Source organism: Onychomys torridus, chromosome 5, assembly GCF_903995425.1.
Source record: "Onychomys torridus chromosome 5, mOncTor1.1, whole genome shotgun sequence".
Taxonomy (NCBI): domain Eukaryota; kingdom Metazoa; phylum Chordata; class Mammalia; order Rodentia; family Cricetidae; genus Onychomys; species Onychomys torridus.
The window spans coordinates 125467012-125489871 of record NC_050447.1 but is presented as its reverse complement, the minus strand read 5'-3'; the positions used below and the strand labels follow the sequence as shown (position 1 = coordinate 125489871).

Here is a 22860-nt window from a genome sequence, read left to right as displayed (position 1 = left end):
GTTTTAAAGTTGTGATCAAAGCTGCATCTGGAAATGTGGGTTAGCACCTCAGGTTTTTTGAAGCTCTGTTTGGAAGCTGCCTTCAGCCACACTGTGTGTGTTGGTCCAAGGATAAAATGCCAATACATATCTGCTGTGATGGGTGATGCAGGTGTGTAACAGCTGCTGGCAGGGCAGCTGGTGGCACTGTGCTAACTGGGGGAAGTGGGAGGGCGGGGGCGGACACTGGACCTGTGCAGCCTGCCTTTGCAGGCTCTGGAGTAGGTCTTTGTGCTCAAGACAGCACACTTACAACATTCTTTCTGCTGATTTGTTAATGGATGAGTCTTTATACCAGAAAGGATACTGGTTCTATTACCATTTTAATTAGTCAGAAATGCAATTATCTTCCCTTTTTCTTAGCTTCTTATGTTAATTCCTTCTAACACATTTTCTAGTTTGTCTACTTGAGTCTTGCTGAATTCCCTACCATTAAGATATGATTAGTAGGGGTTAGAGTAATGGCTCAGTGGTTAAAAGTCCTGGCTTATAATCTTCCAGAGGACCTGGCTTCAATTCCCAGCACCTACATGGCAACTCACAACTATAACTCAAGTTCCAGTGGGTCCAGCTCCCACACAGACATACATGTGGGCTCCCCAACATGAAGTAGGAGCAGAGAGCACTTTTCTGTATCAGGGTTCTGACTGACTAGTAGGCAGTGTGACCTTGGTCCCTGAAATAATATCCTAAGTTTGTATCTCTCCTTGAGGGGTTTGTTTATTTAAGATTACAAAATAATTTGTATGTCTGTGTGGCTGTGTGAGTTTTTATGTACACCACATGTATGCAGGTGCCCATGGGTGCTAGACTTGGCCTGTCTGTCAGCTTACAAATAACCACATGGAGACTTCTTATTAATTGTAAAAGCTTGGACAATAGCTTAGGCTTGTTACTAAGTAGCTATTACAATTTAATCCATTTTTATCCATCTATTTTTTGTCTCATGGCTTTATTACCTTTACTCTAAACTGCCCATGCTTCCTCTCTATCTGGCTGGGCACTCTGTGCATCTCTACCCTTTTCCCCAGCGTCCTCTCTGCCCCCCAAATCCTGCCTAGCTATTGGCCATTCAGTTTTTTATTAAACCAGCTAGAGTGACACATCTTCACAGTGTACAAAAAGATTATTTCACAACACTAGACGGTGTTGGATCCCCTGAAAGTGGAGTTAAGTGATTGTGTGCTGCATAATGTGTGATGGGAACTCAACCTGGGTTCTCTGCAAGTGAAACATGGAGCCATCTCTAGCCCTCTTGTGAGGTTTCAATTGCACACCATAATATGCTTCCTGTTTCTGTAGGTGCTCTGAGGAATGTGTCTGCATGCTAAACAGAATGAGAAGGTGATCCTCACAGGCTTGGTTTCTGTAGTAGACACCATGGACTTAGGATGAGATGATCATTGAAATCAGAATGTCTAATCCCAAAGCTCTAGTTATTAGCCCACTTCATGTACACTGTATAGAATCCCAACTTTGTATCCCTTTTTAAAATATTCATTGTAAATTTTATGTGTGTGTGCACGCACACATTATGGAACCAGAAGAGGGTGTCAGATCCTGCTGGAGCTGGAGTTCCAGGTGGTTGTGAGCTGCTGCCTGATGTGTGATGAGAGGCATACCTGGGTCCTCTGCAGGATTCACACACACGCTTAACCATTGAGCCAGCTCTCTAGCACCTCAGTGCATCCTATTAAACATGAGGCTGTGAACTGCCAGGTTAGTTTGCTAGTTCCCCTTGAGTAGTGGCTCTTCTGAGGTAGAAGTGTTTAATTAGGTCCATGTTTGCTAGAATGTCCCTTACTGGCAGAATGACACGAGGGGCCAGGCTGATGGCTTCCATCATCAGAATGCTTGCTCTGCAGGCATGTGACAGGACACACCTGTAATCTCGGCACAGTGCAGAGGCATGAGATCAGCCCAGCTGCTCTGATGAGTTCAGGCCTAGTAAGAGGCTCAGTTTCAACAAACAGGGTGCATAGTGATAGAAAACACACCTGGTGTCAGCCTGTGGTGTATGCACACCTACATGTGCACTTACCACACCCACTTGAATACATACATATTGGCCACACACACATACAGAATAAAAATTTTTTAAAAATAGCATGGTGAGTTATTTTCTAAAAAGTAATACCTTTTAAAATCATATATTTAATCTATCTGATTGTCTATCTGTCTGTTTCTGGCTGGCTGGCTATCTGCAGTGCCAGGATGAAATCCAGGGCTTTGTACATGCTAGACAACTGCTCTATTACTGACTGTAGCCCAAACCCCTACATTGGATTTAAAGACAAAAATTTTAAAAAACAAACAAACCTAGAAAACAATAGTAATAACTAAAACTGGACTAGAAAGTTTTGCATATTCTAATTATATCCACCTCTGTGCCCTATGTGACCACAGTCCAGGGCTGAAAAGGTCCCGTCCTCATCACAGTGTGTGACACTGTTTTGCATTCATCAGCACATGTGTTGTACCCACACGTAGTGCTCAGTGGTGAGTTCTTCAGAGGGGCTTCTGCTTTTTGTCTCCAGGGTGGACCTTGGCTACCTAGTGGTCCCCATTGTGTTCTCAGCCCCATGGGTTGAGACTCTGCAGGACAGCTTCCCAGCCATGTCATCCTTAGACATAAGAGTTATCATGGTGGTGATATTTGAGCACTCATCTCACTGTGCCTGCTGCTGGGCCCTAGACTTGATGTGGGTAATGGGCTCATGTGGGTGTTGGGCATGCGTGTAAGTGCCTGGTACATATAACTGGGCACTCGTCCTTCCCCACAGCCTCTTTTGCAAGGTAGTTATTTCTGTGGCGCTATTCCTCACTCATAGGTGAATGCTGTTAAAAATGACTCATAAATAAGAAAGAAAAGAGAGATTGATCGATAGGTGTGTAGATTCCCTCAACAGCTTTGGTAGTTCAGCTAGACATAAAGAACCATTTCACCACAGAGGATGCTGAAGGAACTGGAACAGAGGAATGCTCACCCTGTTCATCACATATTAGTTGTGGTTGCTCCTCAGCATTTGCTAGAAGTTGTGTGCAGGACAGCCCTCCCTTGTGGAGAGAACGGCCTGAGGATCTCACAGTCCTTAGAAAGCACATTTGCATGTGACCTGTGAGTGCCTTCCCCGTGCCTCTAGTTTGCTGGTATACGTACATTGTGCAGCTGTCTGCTAAGCTGCATTATTCAGAGAGACAAGGACAAATGTCTGTCTGTGTTCAGTAATATTTTCAGCCTGTGGTTGCTTGAGTCTGTGGGTGCAGAACCTGTGGACATGGCAGGTAACTACATACAGTCACAGCACTTAGTGGGCAGCGGGAACTACCATTATTTGGTCAGTGTAAGAATTTGTGCCTGTCCTGAGTGGAATGCACAGAAGCCATAGGATTATCAGGGAGCCAGAGAGCAGGCTCAGGAGTCAGGACAAAGCAGAGGCCCTCTGTCCTGGCATGTACTCCACACTTGGCCCCCTTTCCCTTCTTCTTTTACAGGCCCTTTGAGAAGCCACACCTCTGGCTTTTGTAATGAATACTTGATCAGCCATGATTGACTTGTATTTACCACTCTCCAGTGGCTCCTCTCAGAAGCTCAGCTCCTCTGTAAGTAGTGCAGACCCCCACAGGGGATTCCTTCCCGAGTTCTCATGGAAAATGCAAAGTAGACAGTGTGCTTGCCCAGGCAGCTTTCTGCTCAGAGGACAGATGGGAACATGCCGAGGTCCCTTGCTGAGCAGGATGGGCTAGCTAGGAAAACTTAGAAGAGCTTAGCACTTGACTATGCCAGGACACTCCAGGTGTTAGGGGGGCACCTATGGTGGAGGGGCAGAGCGTGGCTGCTGCACCTAGGGCACAGGCAAGGAGAAGGGAGGGTGGCCCCATGCATCTTGGTGACTTCACAGGCTTGCCTTATGTGAGGAAGTTGCCCATCAATTCTGGAATGGCTTCTCTCTAGCTGGCCCTTCTGCCTTCACAGCAGCCAGAGGTACACACGTTCTCTAGCACAGGGAGCCAGTCCCTCTCTGTGTTAGAGTGAACAGCCCCTGGGTATTGGGGTTGCATGTGTCATCATGAGCAGTCTGATAGGAGGCTTGTCTTGAGGGTGACTGTCTGCTGTCATAAGATGGCAGTGCTGGGAGTCCTGATTCATTTAGAAGCTAAAGTTAGAGCATTACTTGAGCTCAGGAGTTTGAGAGAAGCCTGGGCAACATAGTGCTGACTTCTATTGCAATAGGAAGGGCAGATATAGTGGAGGACACCATGATCCTCTGTTGTCTTAGTTGGGGTTACTGTTGCTGTGATCAAACACCATGACCAAAGAAACTTGGGGAGGAAAGGGTTTATTTGTCTTACACTTTCATATCACTGTTCATCATCAAAGGAACTTAAGCAGGGCAGGAACCTGGAGCTGATGCAGAGGCCATGAAGGGGCGCTGCTTACTGGCTTTCTTTCATGGCTCTGCTCAGCCTGCTTTCTTATAGCACTCCTGACCACCAGCCCAGGGATAACACCACCTACAATGGGCTAGGCCCTCCCCCATCAGTCACTAGGAAAATGCCAGATGTTTTGAAGGAATTTTCTCAATTGAGGTTCCCTTCTTTCAGATGACTCTAGCTTGTATCAAGTTGACATAAAACTAGCCAGGACAGCTACATATTGGAAAACTGGAAACTTCTCCTATTTAATAAACTTGCAAACTTGGTGGCTATTTTTCAGAGAGCAGAAAACTGTCTTCTCAGCTTCCTGCTGGTTGCTCTCCATTAGTTGCTTTAGGGTGGAAAAAGTGGACTTTTTTAAGGGAGAGTACATGCATTACCAGGTTGTTTCTGTTTGCAGTAGTGGTCCATGCTGCAGCTGGACACTACCAAATAGGGAATGGGTGGTGCCTGGGGAGATGGACCTGTCTATAGTGTGCTTGTCGTGCAAGGTGAGCACCCAAGTTCAGTTCCCAGACCCCATTTAAAAAAGTGGAGTGAGGTGGCATGTGTTTTAATCCCAGCACTGGGGAGACAGAGACAAGAAGATTCCTTGGAGCTCTCTGAGTATCTGGGAAATAAGCTCCCCCCCCCCCCCCCCCGTAAGTTCTAGTCTCTTAGGAGAGCATATCATAACCCTGACTGCAACTGCAGAGTGGGCTTGCTGAGGGATGTAGTCAGCGGGTCCCTTGGAAGAACACTCTAATGTGACTACATGGTTAAAATGAATTTTCAGGGGAATCAGAAAACCCGCACACTGTCCTGCCGGTAGTCATAAGTGTTGCCTGGGGAGAGTTCTTGTGCGGTAGAGAACCCTTGAAGCTCAATAGAAGGAAAACTAAAGAAACCAGTTGAAAAAAGAGCCAAGAGATTTGAGATGTCTTTGGAAATTAAAGAAACTGGTTGAAGAAAGAGTCAAGAGATGTGAGCAGATTTCCCTAAGAAGTGGAAAAGCAGCAGATAACAGTGTGGAGAGATACTGAACATGGCAGTCGTGGGTGGGGATGCTGACAGAGCACAGGCAGACCTGAGCTCTCACCCACAGCCGTGGGCATGGCTGTTGGTGTGGGGCATCTGCAGCTTCAAGACTGTGTGTGAAAAGATAGACATGATATAGGAAACACTTTGGGATTCTCCTAAACAGTTAAGCTCCTGCCCACACCTGAGTAGTGTGGCAGCGTCTGGACTGTGGCCGTGGTCTTGTGAGAGTCTCCTGCAGTTACTTTTCTAACTTCATCCTTATTTCTTCTGCATTGCTGTGTCTGTTCACCCGCTCCCCTGTTGGTGCACATAGACTTGTTTTCCTTTCTTTGTTATTAAAATACTGTCACAAGGAAAAGCTTCACATACTATGTCACAGTATGCCATTCAGTAAGTCCCCAAAACTGGAATAGCCCTGTCACTTCACGGTAGGTGAGGGGCTGTGATAATCCTCTCTGCCTCTTCCTCTGACCTTAGGTAGTTGCTGATCTGACACATGAGCAGGGCGTTTTGAGTTGTGTACCTCACACATCCCTTTTCTAGCCAAATTGACATTTTAGCATCTATTTGAGGCATTGCCCTCTATGTTTTTAGCCTGCTAGTTTTGATTTCAGGAGTTTCTAGTGTATTAGGAATATGTGTTGTGTGCTTTGGTCTTATCCCTCATTTCCTCCTTGTCCTCTCTCCTCTTCCCTACCAGTCCACTTCCTCTTCTCTTTTTTTTTTTTTGAGCTGAGGATCGAACCTAGTGCTTGCTAGGCGAGTGCTCTACCACTGAGCTAAATCCCCAACCCCCACTTCCTCTTCTTAAATAGTTCTCCCCTACATGTTCCCCATCTTAGATATGGGGGTGGGGGGCAAGCATGCAACATTTGTCTTTCTGATCCAATATTTGTCTTTATGTCATTTAATGTAATATCTCTGGCTCCATCTACTTTGTGGCAGATGCCACAGTTTCATCCTTCCTTATGGCTGAAGATACTCCAGTTTGTGTATATCCTAGACCTTCTTCCTCTGTTCAGCTGCTGACTGTCACCTAGGCACTGCAGTGGGCACAGATGTGCAGGTATCTCTTGTCTGCTTTGACTCCTGGGTGTGCCTGGGAGTGGTAGAGATAGACCAACCAGATGATGGGTACAGTTTGAGTTTCCTGCAGATGCTCCGTACTGATTTCTGTGCTGGCTGTACTGGTTTAATCCCCACTGAAGTATGCTCTCTCCAGCTTTTGATTTTGTTTTGGTAGTGTTCTTTTAACAGGTGCATTTCTCTGATGGCTAAGGACATTGAACATTTCTTCATTTATTTATTGGCCACTTATCCTTGACTTTCTTGAGACAAGCCTATTCATTCACTTGGCCCTTGTTGATTGGATTATTTGAGGTTTTTGTGTTTCAGTTCATGTTCTTTTTATGTTCTGTGTGTACACCCACCAGATGTCTGGCTGAAGATCATTTCCCATTTTCTTTGCTGTGCAGAAGCTTTTTAAATGTGATGTAACCCCACTTGTCAGTTCTTGCCCTTATTTCCGAGCTATAGGGCCCTATTGCTTTGCCTGCCTGTTTCCTGAGTTTCTTCTAGTAGCTTTAAAATTTCAGGTCTTACCCCCATTTTGAGTTGGTTTTGCTTCAGTGTGAGAGGAGATCTAGTTTTATTTTCTACGTTTGGATGTTCAGCTTTCCCAGCATTTTGTTGAGGAGGCTCTTCTTCCTCCAATTATATTTTTAGCACCTTTGTTAAAAGTCAGAATACTGTAGATGAGCGGGCTTCTTTCTGGGTCCTCTGTGACATTCTGTTGGCTGCGTTCCGTTACCATCTTGTTTTGTCATCTGACTCTCTCGTATAATTTGAGATAGTTACTGTGATACCTGGGCCATTGCTGTTTCTCCTCAGGATTGCTTCGGCTAGTCTGGATCTCTTGTTCTTCTGTGTGAGCTTTAGGGTTGTTTTTCTGTGAAGAATATCTTTGGGGTCTTGATAACAATTACATCGACTCTGTAGGTTGCTTTCAGTAGCATAACCACTTTAGCTACATTGATTTTGCTATCTGCGAGCATGGGAAATCTTTCCACCTACTCTGCCTTCTCTGTTTCTTAAAGTTTTCTTACAGAAGTCTTCCATCTTACCGGTTAGGTTTATTTCTCTGTATTTTGTGTGCTCATTCATTCATTTGCTCATTCATTCATTCATTTCAGAGTTATCAATGGGATTGCTTTCCTGACCTCTTTCTCAGCTTGCTTGTTATTGATATGTAGAGAGTGCGGAAAGTGTTTATTGGTGGCCTCATTATGGTCTTCGGGGTGTAAGATCTTGTCATCCCACATGGGGATACTGGGACTCTTCCTTTCCCACTCAGGTCCCTTCTGCTTCTTTCTCTTGCTTATTGCTCTGGCTCACTAGTGTTCTGTGAGTAATCGGAGATAAGGGTCCCCCTTTGTCTCATTCTGGCCCCCTTTTAGTGTGGCACCGGCTTAGGCTTGGTCAGACAGCTTTTATTACAGTGGAGGAATGTTCCCTCTTATCCTGTTTTCTTCAACACTTTTTTCATGAGGGGAAAGTTAACTTTGTGGAAAGCCCCCCTGCATCTTTTGAGATTATCATGTGATTTTTCTTTATCCTTGGACCAGGTGGTTGTAATATTTTCTGCTTTCTTCCAGCTTTCCTTTTGTTAGATAAAAAGGAAAGTGCCTTCTTCATACCCTGGGAACACCTGACAAGGAGAGAGGGCGCTGTGTTCTGGAATCCCAGCATGCTGTGTCCTGGCTTCTGTGCCTTCTCTGTTGGTCTGCACCTCTTCCTCTTGAGGGCTGTCTGTCCACACCGACCTCCCCGCTCCACGCCCTTTCCGGTTATTTTTTACAGACTTTGAAGAAAATAGAGAGGAATTAACTGTAACCTAAGTTCCCTGCAGGTATCTGCAGTAAGCTGACAGGCATTTCGAAGGTTTTATTTAAAATACTGATGGTGTGGGTTCATTATACACTCACACTATACACACAACTGTACACACACACACACACACATACACACATACACACACACACACACACACACACACACACACACACACTACACACCCCGCAAATCCATTGCTGCACTCCCTTGGCTGTTAGGTGTCACAGTGCTGACAGACGCTCCTGTTCTCACATGGAAGCAGTGACGGTGGGTGTCAACTGTGTCCCCACTGTCCCCTGACTGTTCCCCTGGGCGAGGCACCCCCACCTCCACCCCCGGGGTGCAGAACTCTGAGGACAGGCTGGTGCTGTGGCAGGGATGGCACTGCCCTGCCTTGCAGACTTGCTGCTCGTACACTCAGGAGTGCAGTTACGGAGCTGTTGGGAGATGTGATGGGCAGAATGAAAATTGGATCGATTAGCTTCCAGCTATGCTTGGAAATAGTTGGAAATACCAAAGTGCAAAAGAATGCATCAAAACACAGGGGTTGAGGCTGAGCTTATGTGTCTGTTTGTTTAGGAACAGTCTCTGAGAAGGAAGTCTGTGGGTGGCTAGTGCTGTGGGGTTCCCCAACATTTTATTAGGACAGCGCTGACCACTGTACTGTAATGATGCTGTTAATATCCCTGTTGCCTCTTGTGGGAGGGGCTGTATTCTGAGATCCCCAGTGTATGCCTAAGACAGCAGGTAAGTCCCGTCCACCCCCTTCCCTCTAGGTACATACCTGTGGTGGCATTGGATGTAGAAACCAGGTGCAGGTGAACACTGACAGCAGTGTAGACTGTCCCCTGCTGTCCATGGGACTGTAGTGTACACATCTCAAGAACACCACAGGAGAGGAGATCACGTCCTAGGCAGGGCAGCATGGAGCAGATGTCACCAAACTGCATCCTGGTAAGGCCATGAACTACTTCTGAGTTTCCCATTAGACTGCGCACATCTTGGGGAGCTGAGCCTCAGAAAGGGAAACTGTGGACTGTGTGTGGGGGTGGGGGTTGGGGGGTAGTACCATGAGCAGGCATTGGTGGCTTCCTTTTAGTAGCACAGCCTAAGGGGTAGGCTCAGTAAGCTGACACTGGTTTATGCTGTGGATGGTTTTTCTTGCTGGTTTGGATAAGGATTAAGGTATTTTGTGGTATATTTTGTTTTTGTTTGTTTGTTTGGGGTTTTTTTTGTTTGTTTGTTTGTTTTGGTTTTTTGAAACAGGGTTTCTCTGTGAAGCTTTGCGCCTTCCTGGATCTCACTCCGTAGCCCAGGCTGGCCTCAAACTCACAGAGATCCACCTGGCTCTGCCTCCCGAGTGCTGGGATTAAAGGCGGGTGCCACCACTGCCCGGCTTATATTTTGTTTTTATGTTTGATTGAACTAGGGAGTTTTATTTGTCTTGCTTTTCTGTTTTTCTTGAGATATGACTCAGAGTTTTGAAAAACTGACTAGTAGTTGGATATGGTTTACAAAAATAATTTTTTTCCAGTAAGTTAGAATTACCTCATCTTGCTGGGCTATGCCCCAGAGAGTGCTCATCCTTTGTACATGTAAAGCAGTTGTGAACTAGCTTCTCCAGGAGGGCCTTCCTGGCTGGCATTTACAGAGTGCCCAGTGCTTTCCCTAGTGACCAGTAATCCTAACTGATTCATCTTGGTGAACTCTCAAGCAGCCTGCTTGTTTAAATTGGTCACTTGGCTGTTTGTTTTTCTGTCTTAAAAAACAAACAAACAATAGTGGGCAATTCCCCTAGGACTGGTCTCAAGCACATGACCTTGGAGTTCATGGTGATGGTGCAACAATGGCCTGGCCTAAAACCACAGACAGTGGGAGATGTGTCCATGGCAGAGTGAGTGGGGAACAGGCCACCGCCAGGAGGCACAGGTGACTCCCCCCTTCCCTCCACAGCACTTGCTGGCTGAGCCAAGCACTGACCCTCTCAGAGCTTTCTGCTCTGTTGCTGCTGTTCTCCAGATAACAAGGTCAATTTCATTCTTTCCTCCATTATCCTCACAGAGCCTTTGTGTGTCAAAGGAGAACTGGGTGGGGAGTTGTGAGGTTCTGGCCCCTGCTGGTGAGGTGAGGCAGGTGACCTGGTCTACCACCATCCACTCAGGAGCATGCGTGTGTGTGTGTGTGTGTGTGTGTGTGTGTGTGTGTGTGTGTGTGTGTGTGTGTTGTGTGTGTGTGTGTGTGTGTGTGTGTGTGTGTGTGTGGTCACTGCAGTTCTGTGAGCGCAGGTTTGGCACATGACGTAATGATAGTGTGGCCTCCTGGAATTCTTGTGGCATAGTGTTGTGCTGTGTGCTGTGTAGGAAGCTCTCAGTACTTGTGTGCTCATGACAATTCTGCTATCCTCGAATCTTGCCGTTTTCACTGTGTGACCTACTTTTGTTAGGAGAAATAAAATTTTTCATGTCTTCATCTCTGAGTCATTGTTTGGTTATATTTTGGAAACATTAAATGTTTTCCCATGTTCTCTGTTTTTTAAATAGTATTTTGCTGGCCGATGGTAGCGCCTGACAATTGTGAGAAGAGAGTGTGTAAGTGGTTGGGTTTGAGGCAGTGTACATGTCTGCTCCTGAGGGTGCTCCACCGTGTCCTAAGCCCTTTGGCCCCTCATTGAGGGAAAGCCCCCAGCTCCAATGCTAGTGAAGAGAGGACTCTTCATGTGTGTGCACCTCATCCTTTACTCCTCATGGTCGTGAGCAGGTACCACATGTGTTCCCTGTGATGCGGTCCAACAGTAGCGTCTTCCATGTTACTCTCTCCCCACTCCTTCGCTGTTTTTTAAAGATGACTCATTAACCTGCTCTGTTTCCCTCTCCTCAGCCTGGAAAGGATGGGGATGGTTGTAAACTTCAGGGAGGTGCTCTGAAGGCATTCTAGAAAAAGGTATAGGAAGGGGTGCACAGTGTGCTGCATGGTCTGGCTGTTCCTGTGGATGGCCCGCCACTGTGCTTTACTCTGAGTTGACACCCCTTGGAGGGGTTAAGACTGTGGCCTCCCTCTCAGGTCTTGCCTCTCTTGAGTCCACTGAGTCATGTCCACTGAGTCACGCCATGTCAGGAGGCAGCCTCCTCACCTGGCTCACTGCTACAAGACACAGAATGTTAGCCAGAGGCAGAGGAAGCCTGAAGCAAAGGCCTCAGCCTATGAGGCTCAGCCAGATAGCAGGTACAGGCCTCCTGGGCTCAGGACCTGCAGAACCTGTGAGGTGAGAGGCATTGTTTTGATTAGTGGAGTCCTTTGCAGTGCTCACTAGCCGACTACCACTGCCCTGTCATCCGGTCATAGTGGTGATGAAATTTTTTCTTGGTAAAGAACTTAGTAAAGACACTGTTACCACCAAGCTGAGTTTAGAAATAGTGTTGCATAATTGGTTTTCAACATTTAAGATGGGAGGGGTGTGTGTGTCTGTGTGTGTGTGGTGGGGGAGGGCAGTGCAGACATGGCTCAGAAGTTAAAAGCTCTAGCTTGCTGTTCTTACAGAAGATCCAAGTTCAGTTTTTAGCACCCAAATGGAGGCTCACAGGCACCTGTAACTCCAGCTCCAGGGATTCTCTAGCCTCTGTATGTCCACTTACACGGGTGTGTACACACACACAATTTTTTTAATGTAAGAAAAAAAAAAGAGAACCAAGTGATAAACAGAGCTCATGGAGTAGCCAGGAGCCAGCTGATGGTCCTCACTGTCAGTGTGAAATCTGTATTTCCAGCAAAGCCACTGTATCCGAGTACCTCTCTCAGGGGCTCCTTTAAGGCTGTGTTCCTCTAGCAGCACAACTATGTCATGTGGCACACACACGGCACCTGTTCTATTGGGTAGACTAGGTAGACACGGCACAGAAAGAGACCCAGCCTTTGATGTTTGCTGTCATCTATAACATGCTGCTGTTATGAATAGGGACTGAACTGGAGGAGTGCCACACGGGAGAGCAGACAGGGTCATGGTGTATGGTGGCATGGTGTTATGCTGGCAGCTTGAGTGAGCTAGCTGCTACCATGTGGTGCTACAAGGTTCAGTGGCTCCCTCTTCCTGGCAGCCTTTTTGGGTTGCCACTCCTGAGAGCATCCCGCTGACTTGGGATGGTGTGTTGATGGCAGAGACCTGCTGGCAAGCTCTCCGCTTACATGAGACTTGCAGAGTGCACTTGGACTATGTGGGAAGCAGCTATTGTGAGGTAGTCATTTAGTCTCGGGATGCTCTGAGGACCCGCTCGGAGTTCAGCCTACAGACTGCACATGTGGCTGTGCTGCTGGGAGTGGCTGGAAGTGGTCAGAGTGCTCTGCGGCTGTCTTCCATAGCTTTTTAAAAGGAAGACTGTTGAACTGGTCTGCAGGGATGTGCTTTTAAAAAGTTAAGACACATGGGGCTGATTGCGGCTAGGGGTGTAGCTCTGAGGCAGGGCTTTTACCACAGTTAACAAGGTCCTGGATTAGCGCCTCAGAGCTACAGAAGGAGAAGCTAAGACAGATACAGTGATGTCTGAACAAACACTTCAAAAGCATCATTTTGTTTGTAATGAGTAAGGCGTTAGCGTGTCTTTCTCTAACAGTGTACTAGTAGAAAAGGCTTTCACTAATTAATTCCGAAACTGTAAAGCTGTAGGAAGTGTTCTCATTTGCTGCCGGTTGCTTACTGGACCTTGTGAAAATAATTGAATGTCTAACCTGTGTCTTCCTGTCCAGTCCTCAAACATTCTGGTTTTGCTAAGTGAGGTGTCAGCGAGGGGCGGGCTGAGCTATTCCTGCATGGTTCAGGATGTTCTGCTGCGGGTCAGCCAGTTGATGTTTCTCCTCATATGTTCTGATCTTGGGCTCCCCACCCCATTGCTTTACAACATGGCCAAAGCATGGGGGAGTAGAAAGCATTATAACACTGTAAACAATGATCAGATTAAAGGCCAGATATTCCTATGGTTTTTGTGTGCTCGTGACACGGCGTGTTCAGGGCCTGTAAACATATTGTAAAGGAGAGAGAGTCGGTTGTGCGATCACTGGCCCCTGGTCTACTGAGAAGGCTCTGCCCAGCTCTCCGCATCTGTTGCATGGAAAGGCATTTACTGCAGTGTGGAGCTCTCTGTTTAAGGGAAGGAATTTATAAGGAGTTCCTGGGGTCAAAGGTCACTGCTAATCCTGTAGGTAAAATTCCTTGGTATGGCCTGTGTAGCTTTCAACTCTGAGTCCATGTGCCAAGCATCCCCTTTTGTTAGTGTGGATTCTTTTTCCTTGAAGTCAAGAGGGTGGCAAGATGAAGGACAAACAAACCAGACCAAGCGGGGTGCTTTCTACAGTTGACATTTCATACTGGATGGCCCCAAATTATGTTCAGTTTATACATTATGCTATAATCAATTATGAATGTCAAAGCTTTCTTAAGGGACGTTGTGTCTGTCTGCTGACTTCTGCACTTGGCATTGTGTTTCTCCCCTGGCAAAAGTTTGCTCTGCCTGAGCCCCTGCCTGTTTTATGTACCCTCTAAGTTTTATTGATGCCTTCCATTAGATTAAATAACAGAAATTACAAACCAGGTCTGACATTTCCAGTATAGGTTCGCCCTATTCAAGTAACATGTAAATGTGGAGTGTTAATGATGTGATTAAATCGCTTTTGCCCATTTAGTTTGTGACTGCTGAGTATCTACCCACTTCCACCGTACTAGAAAGAGACCCTGTTGAATTCCCCATGCTGTGAGACACGTAACAAGTAGAGTCCCATTTCCGAGGCCCTGTAGCTTTGTGTGAACCAGCCCTAGTCAGTAATAGTCAGTCACAAGAAAAATGTTCGTAGGCAGTGCTTAATTCAGGTCTCCAGCAAACGGAGAGTACTTTTTACCCTCCCCCCTTTCTCTCTGCACACTGCATGGTTTGCAGACGTGATGGCAAGGCTTCAGCAGCCATTTCGGACCCCTGAGCTAACAGAGAGACTGGAAAATACCAGGTGTGGATGATAGCAAAGGAGAAACAGGAGAGAGTCTGACCTCAGGGAAGCTCTTTGCCATCTTTGTGCATCCTTGAGAGAATTAGTCCCTCAAGTTTTTGTTTTTGATTTCTTGGGCTTCAAGAAACAGTTAAATCATGATGGTAAAACGTATGCCGTGCTGAAGAGGCTGCATTTAGTAAGGTGGGCAGTGGGAAGGTTGAAGATGTGCTGAGATCACATGGAAGTACGGAAAGATGGAGCCTCCTTTCCTGGCTCATTAGTCAGTGCTCACCCTGGAGGCATAAGCCTCAACTCAATGCAAAATATTTAAGAGAATATTCAGAACATGTGTATGAAAGCGTGGCTGTCCCATATCTTCAGCACCACAGAGCAGAAGTGCTGCATGAACACAGATCAGGACCTCACCAGACAGAGCCCATGGGTCTCCACCACCCCAGAGGGCCTGGCTCCACCCTCAGTGCTCAGTAGGTTAAAATCTGCAAGTTAGGGATGATTTTCAGGCATTAAAAAGTTGTTGGTTGGGGCTGGAGAGATGGCTCAGTGTTAAGGGCCCTTACTGCCTGGAAGACCTAGGTTCAGTTCCCAGCACTCATTGGGGCAGCTCATAAGCACCTGCAGCTGCAGCCCCAGGGGATCTGGCACTTCTTCCCAGCCCTTTCCCCAGAAGATGCTGCAGCGGATTGGTGTATGGATGGAATGAATGCGTTAGCCGGTGACCTGTGTTTACCCTAAATTGGGCAGTTGTACCAGAGTCAGTCGCTCGGCTCTTGGAGTCCCTGGGGTACTAACTGACAGAGCTGAGATCACGTGTGTAGCCCTTGCTCTGCAGAGCAGCCTTCCTCAGTAGAGAGAACACATCTGAGTGAGGAGGGGGTGAATGAGGGAGTGAACGAGCATCGTCAGTATGTAGAGGCCTGCAGGAACAGTGAGTGGTATAGGACTAGGCCAGTTTCCATTGCAGTTGCTTTCATTTCTCCTGAGTTAGAATTACCTTACAATTCACACCATCAAGGAGTCTCAAAACTTTATGAACTGAACTTGTCAGAATTTGGAATGGAAGCTTGATGGAACTATTTCTGGTGGGTGGATTCCTGGGAGCCCTGCTTGTCTGCTGCTGTCTGCTGGCATAGTATTGGCTTTTGCCAGTGACTGGGAGGAAGGCCTGTCCTTGCCAGACCTGGCTTGGCCTGAAGAATATACGTGCTGTGTCCAGGTGCCTAAACCACTCCATGACATGACATTCTGACGTGCTTCAGCGTTACCGGTTGTGTAACTCAGTACACTGGAGCCTTTCTTGAAGCACATAAATGTCTCTGGCCCTGGTTTGTTTTTAGGAGGGAATTATTTCAGATCATCATGTGCCATTCTCTCCTCTACCTTTCAGGAGGAACGCAGAGATTGCCGCGTGCCATCGGGATGTCCCTAGCCAAGGAACTCATCTTCTCTGCACGAGTTCTTGATGGTCAAGAAGCCAAAGCTGTGGGCTTGATCAGCCACGTGCTGGAGCAGAACCAGGAAGGGGACGCTGCCTACAGGAAGGCACTGGACCTGGCGAGAGAGTTCCTACCTCAGGTACCAGTGCGAGCACCTGAGTCCACCTGAGATCACTCCATAACATTCTCGTATTGTGCAGCATCCAACTCACAAGCTGGGGCGGCCCTGTCCTGCCTCTCAAATAAAGCAATTAAAATAAGATTTGAAGGTATCTGAGCGCTGCACTGGAGACAGACACACAGATAGACACATGGCATGCATGCATAACACACACACACACACACACACACACACACAGACAGAGAGAGAGAGAGAGAGAGAGAGAGAGAGAGAGAGAGAGAGAGAGAAACTTCCTAGCAAGTTGTTTTAGCTTGTTTATCAGCTTGTACTCTAACCTAAGTTATCTCCATAGAAGAGTGAAGATGGGTTGCTACCTCACATTAAAGCATGTAGATGACACTGTCTCCCACTGAGTCGGGAGACTGCATGTGCACACTTCTGTGGAGGCCAGGGATTGCCATTGGTGCCTTCCTCCATTGTTCTTCATCTTATATATGGAAGAAGGATCTCTTTCTTGGGCCCCGAGCTTTGCAGTTCAGCTCATCAGTCCAGTCAGCGAGCTTTCTGCCTGTTTCAGCCTCCCCAAGTTCTGGGATTACAGGCTGGCTGCCACACCAACCTGCCATTCATGTGTGTTGAAGATCTGAACTCTCAGTAAGCACATTACCCACTGAGCCCTTTCCTCGGCCCCACTGTGTTGTGTGATAATCTAAAAAGACCATTCAATTCAAAATATAGCATCCAATTGACACTTATCTCCTGTAGATGGATGTAAATCAAGATCTAAGAACTCAATTCTGTTTGCAGAGTATGACCATCTCTAGGGTAGGGATGGCAGCTGAGATACCACAGCATGTGAGCGTTCCTGTCTTCTCAGAGAGGGCATTTAGTTCTTCCCTCCATAACCCAGACATACCGGAGGGGACACATCTGTGTCAGCCCACCATCACTGCAGTTAGCTATCCACGCAGAGAGGACACTCCTGGCCAGTCTGTGTCCCCGAGGTGGCTCTCCATGCTGCAGGAGAAGAGATGGCTCAGAGCCTCTCTTGCCAGCTCCAGTTCATCTCCAGCCTGAGTGCCAGGCATTGGGCCTGGTCGGTGTGGTGCTGAGCCAGGCAGACTTCCCGGGCTCCCCTCTGCTTCACTTGGAAGGACAGTACCTGAGGAGTGCTGGACATTTAAAGGACAGACACTCCTGCTGCCATCAAGACCCACTTTGATGAGTGACAGCCACTCTCAAGTCCAAGACTCTCAGAAAGTCGGTTTCTATCTAGGCTCTCGGTTGTTGTTAGCGGGTCTGTGGATCCAGCGCTGAGAATATGTGAATTCTGCTGAGGTAATCTGCATCATTTGCCCAGGTTTTGATGAAAATGTCTTTCTTTCCTTTGACCCTCAGGGGCCTGTTGCAATGCGAGTGGCCAAACTAGCAATTAATCAAGGGATGGAGGTGAGTGTTTCGGGGGCTGCAGGGGAGGGGCTGCTGCTCAGAATCGTGCTTAGACATCTGTGTCGTTTCTAATGCTCTAGAATATAGCTGCTGCCATATTGACTGAAGCTGCTGGGATTCCCTTCAGGGCCATAGCTGCAGAATTCCAGTGTCCCTGCAGCTTGTGGCAGCCTTGTTCTCTGCCATTGCTTTAGTGGGGTCCTCAGCCAGATCACACTTCTATCAGGAATCCAAGGAGAGCCGCCCAGCTCCATGCTGAGTAATTGCTTTCTGCCTGGAGTCTTTCATGTGTGTGCAAGGAGAAGCCCTGAACCCAGGGTGTTTGTGTGTCACACTGGGAGCATGACTGCAAAGGAGAAGGTCCTGCGCTAGCGGAACAGTAGACAGTGCAGACAGTCATAAACTTTGGAACTCGTGTGCGTGCATGGTGTGTGCGCAAGTCTTCATTAACCCTCACTGTACCCCTGCTTAGTGAGCACTGAAGCTAGCTCCTTGTCAGACATGCCTCTGAGCAGACAGAGGTCACATAACTTTCCCAAGTCACACAGCTCTAGATGGTGGGGTCAGACTGGCTTCAGGAGCTGAGTTGCAAGTCTCAAGTTGCACATACTTCTCAGCAGTTGTGCTGTGTTGAAGGATTCTGTTATTTTAGATTGGGGCTATTTAGTTTGAGTTTGTATTGAATCCTCCTTATTCTGCTAAAATATGTTTTTATCCTCAGGTCGACTTAGTAACAGGGTTAGCCATAGAAGAAGCCTGCTATGCTCAGGTATGTAACATGGTCACAGATTCAGTGAGTATGCACATTCCAAGTTACATCCATGTCACGATAATTCCAAAGGATTCTGTTTCTGTGTGCATTCCCATCCTAAGGGTGGGATTTTTGCAGGGGTGCCCTGCCATGTGCTGGTGGTGTTTGTGGCACATTGGCTGTTCCTGGGATTCTGAGCCTTCTGTCTTCACTGAGAAAGAAAACTGTATGGTCATATTGATGGACCCCTCTCCCCTCAACCAAAAGTCTTTGTCAAGATCTAATCTATATCCACCATCAAAGCTCACAATAAAATGTGAGCAGAGCAGGCCCTGTGCTACATGGTCCTTACCCATCAGGGTCACGGTGTGTGGCGTCCTCTCGCTGTCCCTTCAGCGTCGGGTTAGGAGCCGAGCTAATGCAGTAAGACAAGCTTGAAAGGGTAAAAAGGAAGCTACTGACAGAACTGAGATCATTCCAAAAAATCAGCAATGGAAACTCCTCAGAAGTTACAGCAGGATCACACTAATCCTGCACACCAGCAATAAGGGAAGTGTGTGACCATTATCTCAGTAGTCAGAACATTTAATAAAGCATACACAAGTTTAGTAAACACCTGTGGCAGAAACCGTGATCTGTATCAGTAGATGTTCATGTTTGAGGGCAGGACGACTCGGTATCATTCAGAAGTGAGTCCTGCAGGGTGTGGTGATGCTCACCTTTCTGTCAGCACTCTGTAGGCAGAGGCAGGTGTGAATTCCAGGTCAACCAGAGCTACACAGTGAAGTGAAACCTTGTTTCCGAACAAAGACAAAACGTCTGTACATTTAATTCAATCACAACAAGGATCTTGACTCCTTACTTTATGGATAAAAGGTTGATTCAGAGTTCAGAGATATCAAACAGATAGCTCTGTGTGACCAGGAGATAGAGCTGAGAGACCAAGAGGACCCAGAGTCAGGACTCTGATGATGTTGGCGTAAGAGCACATGAGTGGGTCCAGGGGCTGACTTGGGGCCCACACAGTCCAGCCACGGACACTCTGACAAAAGGACAACAGTACGGGGCACCTGGGCATCCACGGACGTGGAAATTGGCAACCTTACCCTTTGCACAAAATGTGGTCCCAAATGGACAGTAGAGCAGAGTGTGCATTGAGCAGCTGTAGAGTGTGTAGGTGATGTAGGAGGAAGCTCAGCCTTGGTTTGGGCAGTGTCAAGACCCCAAGAGAGGAGAGTGATGGGCTGGACAGCGCTGAAAGGATGGAAAGGGGAGAGCTGGATGGAAGTCTTTCCAAAACACAGATCTGATGAAGGTCTCACATCCAAGACTCATCAGGAACTTCAAAGGCTGCACAATAAGGTAGTGAAAATCCACTTGAAGAATGGACAGAAGGGGCTGGAGAGATGGCTCAGTGATTAAGAGCACTGGCTGCTCTTTCAGAGGTCCTGAGTTCAAATCCCACAGATCGAGAATGGGTAAGAGATCTGAATAGATAATAAACAAACAAATGGAAGAGAGATCTGAGTAGCCACCTTGCCATGGTAGATGGGCAGATGGCAAACAGCCGTAGGAGACTGTGCTAGAAATACCTGTCATTTGGAAACTGAGGACTATGCAGTGTGTGTTAAATGACCAAACCTCAGAACAGTGGGCACCGACACTCACTGTGGCTGCCGGGCGTTAGTAGTTTGTGGCCCCAAGATAGGTGTGAATTTGAGGTAAGCCTGAGGGCTCTCTACCTTGTCGCCGAGTGGTTGTGCCCCCTGAGTTTAACCAGATACTGTGAGAACATGTCTGCCCCAAATCCTGCCTCTAAACTCATTCACATTTACTAATTTAGAAACAACCAAGATCAGGTCTAGTGGCACATGACTAAAATCCAAGGACATTCAAGGCAGTCTGCTTGCACCTTGGGACTTAGAAGGTAGCCTCTACTATACAGTGAGAGCCCCTCTCTAGAATTAAAAAAAAAAAAAAAAAAAAAAAAAAAAAGATGTCCTTCAGTGGGTGAACAGACCACCTGGTCCATCATGCAGTGGAGTATTACACAGTGGTAAGAAAGTAGGACCTGTCAAGTGAGAAAATGGAAACTTGAATTCATGGTGCTTGGGGAAAGGATCCAGTCTGAATGTCCTGGTTACTCAGTGATTCCAGACAGTCAATGACGTTCTGGAGGAGGTGTCTGACAGATTGGAGGTGAGTATGTGGAGAACAAAGAATGTTTGGGACAGCCACGCCATTCTGTGTATGCTGTGGTGATGAGCAGATGACGTCATGCCTCTGTCCAAACTCACAGAACACACAAACACACTGACTCTTACGGAGGCGGCTGCTGTGTGTTCAGATGCAGGCCGCTGAAGCTGGTGGACTAGAGGGAGCCCGGGCTCTCCGCATGCTGAGCCTCTCATTGTTTAACCTCCAAAAATAACATGTCTGACTTTTTAAGCATACTGGAAACAGAGAAGAAGTGCTTGGACTAAAAACAGTTTGGAGATTTGTTCAAAGGACAGATGGCTTCCCGGCACTTGCTGGTGGCTTTCGTAGTTAACGCTTGATGTGCTGTTGTGTGTAGATTTTAGTGTTTCATGTTTTGTCTTTCCTAGACCATCTCAACGAAAGACAGACTGGAAGGTCTTCTTGCTTTTAAGGAGAAAAGGCCCCCTCGCTATAAAGGAGAATAGGAAGAAAAGCCCAAGACGCCCTGTAATGCTGGAAGCTTTCAGATGCACTCCGTGTGTGGCACGGGGGATCTCAATGACCAAAGTGGAGAGTGGGTTCTCACTGCGCCTGGAGCAGGCCCTGCTCAAGCCACTGTGCGCCATGTTGTATTTATTCAGATTTATAAAGCTAGCAGTGTCTGTGATCAAAACACATTAAAATTAGGTGTATGTTTTTAATATTTCCCATATATCAGGCTTTCTGTTGTTAATTTTTTAATGTGAATAATTTATATTGCACACTCTAGGGAATAATTGATTATACGTCTACTGTGCTGCATTAAGAAAAATAAAACTATTTCTGTATACCAAAAATGTGAAGTTATACCAAATACAGTTGTTGAGTAACTATGTACATACTAACAGCACATGTCCTTCGCCACCTGAGGACCTGGGATGGGCATTGCAGTGGAACTCACCAATGTCAATAAAGTCAATGGAAGATGATTTGAGAATCTGCCTCTTGCCCTTGCCCGGCTTTTCAAAACAGATCTCTGCATGTTAGATTTCAGAGTAAAATGTCTATGCTGATTTTGTCAAGGAGTCATGTGACACAGTCCCAGACTAGGCGGTGAGGGGTCAGCCCATGAGGAGGCTCTGCTTGGCTTAGTTCCAGTGTCTTCTATATGGGTATCCAAGGCCTGAGTACTTGGTGCTTGCTGAAGATGGCAGTGGCCTCCGTGCATCCTGCTCGTCCCTGCCTCTTCCCTTACGCTCACACCTTCATGCCTTCATCCTGCCTGCTCTGCTACCTGAGAGTGCACAGACGTGATTCTCAAAATTCTCAAGAGACACAGTGGGCTGATCACCACCTGGCCTACACGTGCTGTCTATCCTGACTAGGGTGGCAGCCAAGATCCCCGCTGCGGCCCACAGGCCAGCTGCTCCTTCACTGCCTCAACCACTGAGGCTGCAGATCCACATACCCACCCTGTAGTTCAGCTCACCAGCTGAGGAGCCTGGCTGCTAGCAAATCTACAAAAGTCTGTTAAAAGGATATCAAGGATTTATTAAGATATACAATGGCGGGGGGGGGGGGGGGGGTGCACTCACGCATCCAGGACAAAGTAAACAGCCACCGTGGTCTTCCATTCTGCCCAGGGGTGAATGGAACCAGCAGTCTGATCAACACATTCCCCTAAGGCTGGTACGCCAAAGCTATTGGTGGAATGAATACCCACGACACTTGGCTCTCTGGGAATCCTGTCTGGTGTGCACACCTGGCCCTTGGGGGATCCTGTCTGGTGTCCATACTTGTACTGAGAAAGCTGCTGAGCTCTTGATCTCCAGCCTGAGACCTTGGCCAGTGGAGTGAGTGACCTTGCTTGTTTTCTTGGCCCTTCCGAGGTAGCAGGACCATGTCCTGTCTGTAGCATGCTGAAAATGTCACTTGTGTTCTAACTGGCCTGGCAATGATAATGGGAATGGGGAAGGGTGTGGATTTGTAGGCCAGGCTGTACTCGATGGTTGGCCACCATTTGATTTCCTGACAAGGAGTTAGCCTGAAGCAGTCCTGTAGTGACTTGAGATGGGGAAGGAGCAGGAGTAGGGTGCTGGTTCTTGGTGTTTTTGCCTTGCCTGGGTTTTCTTTTGCTGACACTCCTGAGTCTAGCTGTTGGCACAGAAAGGGACTAAGGGCATCAGGCACAGTTGTCCTCCAAGAGGCAGAAGCAAACAAAAGCATTTCACTTTGTCTCAGCATGAGACCTGCTGGTGCTGAGGGGCAAAATCTGTAAAAGACATGTCACCTAATGACTGTGTTTAGAGCATGCTTGGACTCCTAATACTTGAGAAGTGGAGGCAGGAGAATCAAGCTTTTGAGGCCAAACTGTTCTCCGCTGTGAGACTCTCAAAAGCAAACAAGATGGTGCTAGAGAGGCAGCATGCAGAGTACTTGCTGTTCTTCCAGAAAAACCTGAGTTTGGTTCCCAGCACTAACAGTGGGTGGCTCACAACTGCCTTTAATTACAGCTCCAGGGATCCAGTGCTGCCTTCTGGCCACTGTAG

At 47.2% G+C, this 22860-nt stretch overlaps 1 protein-coding gene across 1 annotated transcript in view; it reads left to right on the top strand.

Annotated features, from left to right (window-relative positions):
• The window catches only part of Auh (AU RNA binding methylglutaconyl-CoA hydratase), a 105093-nt gene extending 83793 nt beyond the window's left edge, over positions 1-21300 (top strand). The window contains exons 7-10 of the mRNA XM_036189069.1: positions 15764-15951; positions 17332-17382; positions 18104-18151; positions 20740-21300. Coding sequence (XP_036044962.1) covers positions 15764-15951; positions 17332-17382; positions 18104-18151; positions 20740-20817 — 365 coding nt within the window. The 3' untranslated portion in view covers positions 20818-21300. The remainder of the gene's footprint in view (positions 1-15763; positions 15952-17331; positions 17383-18103; positions 18152-20739) is intronic.
• Positions 21301-22860: the final 1560 nt, after the last annotated feature.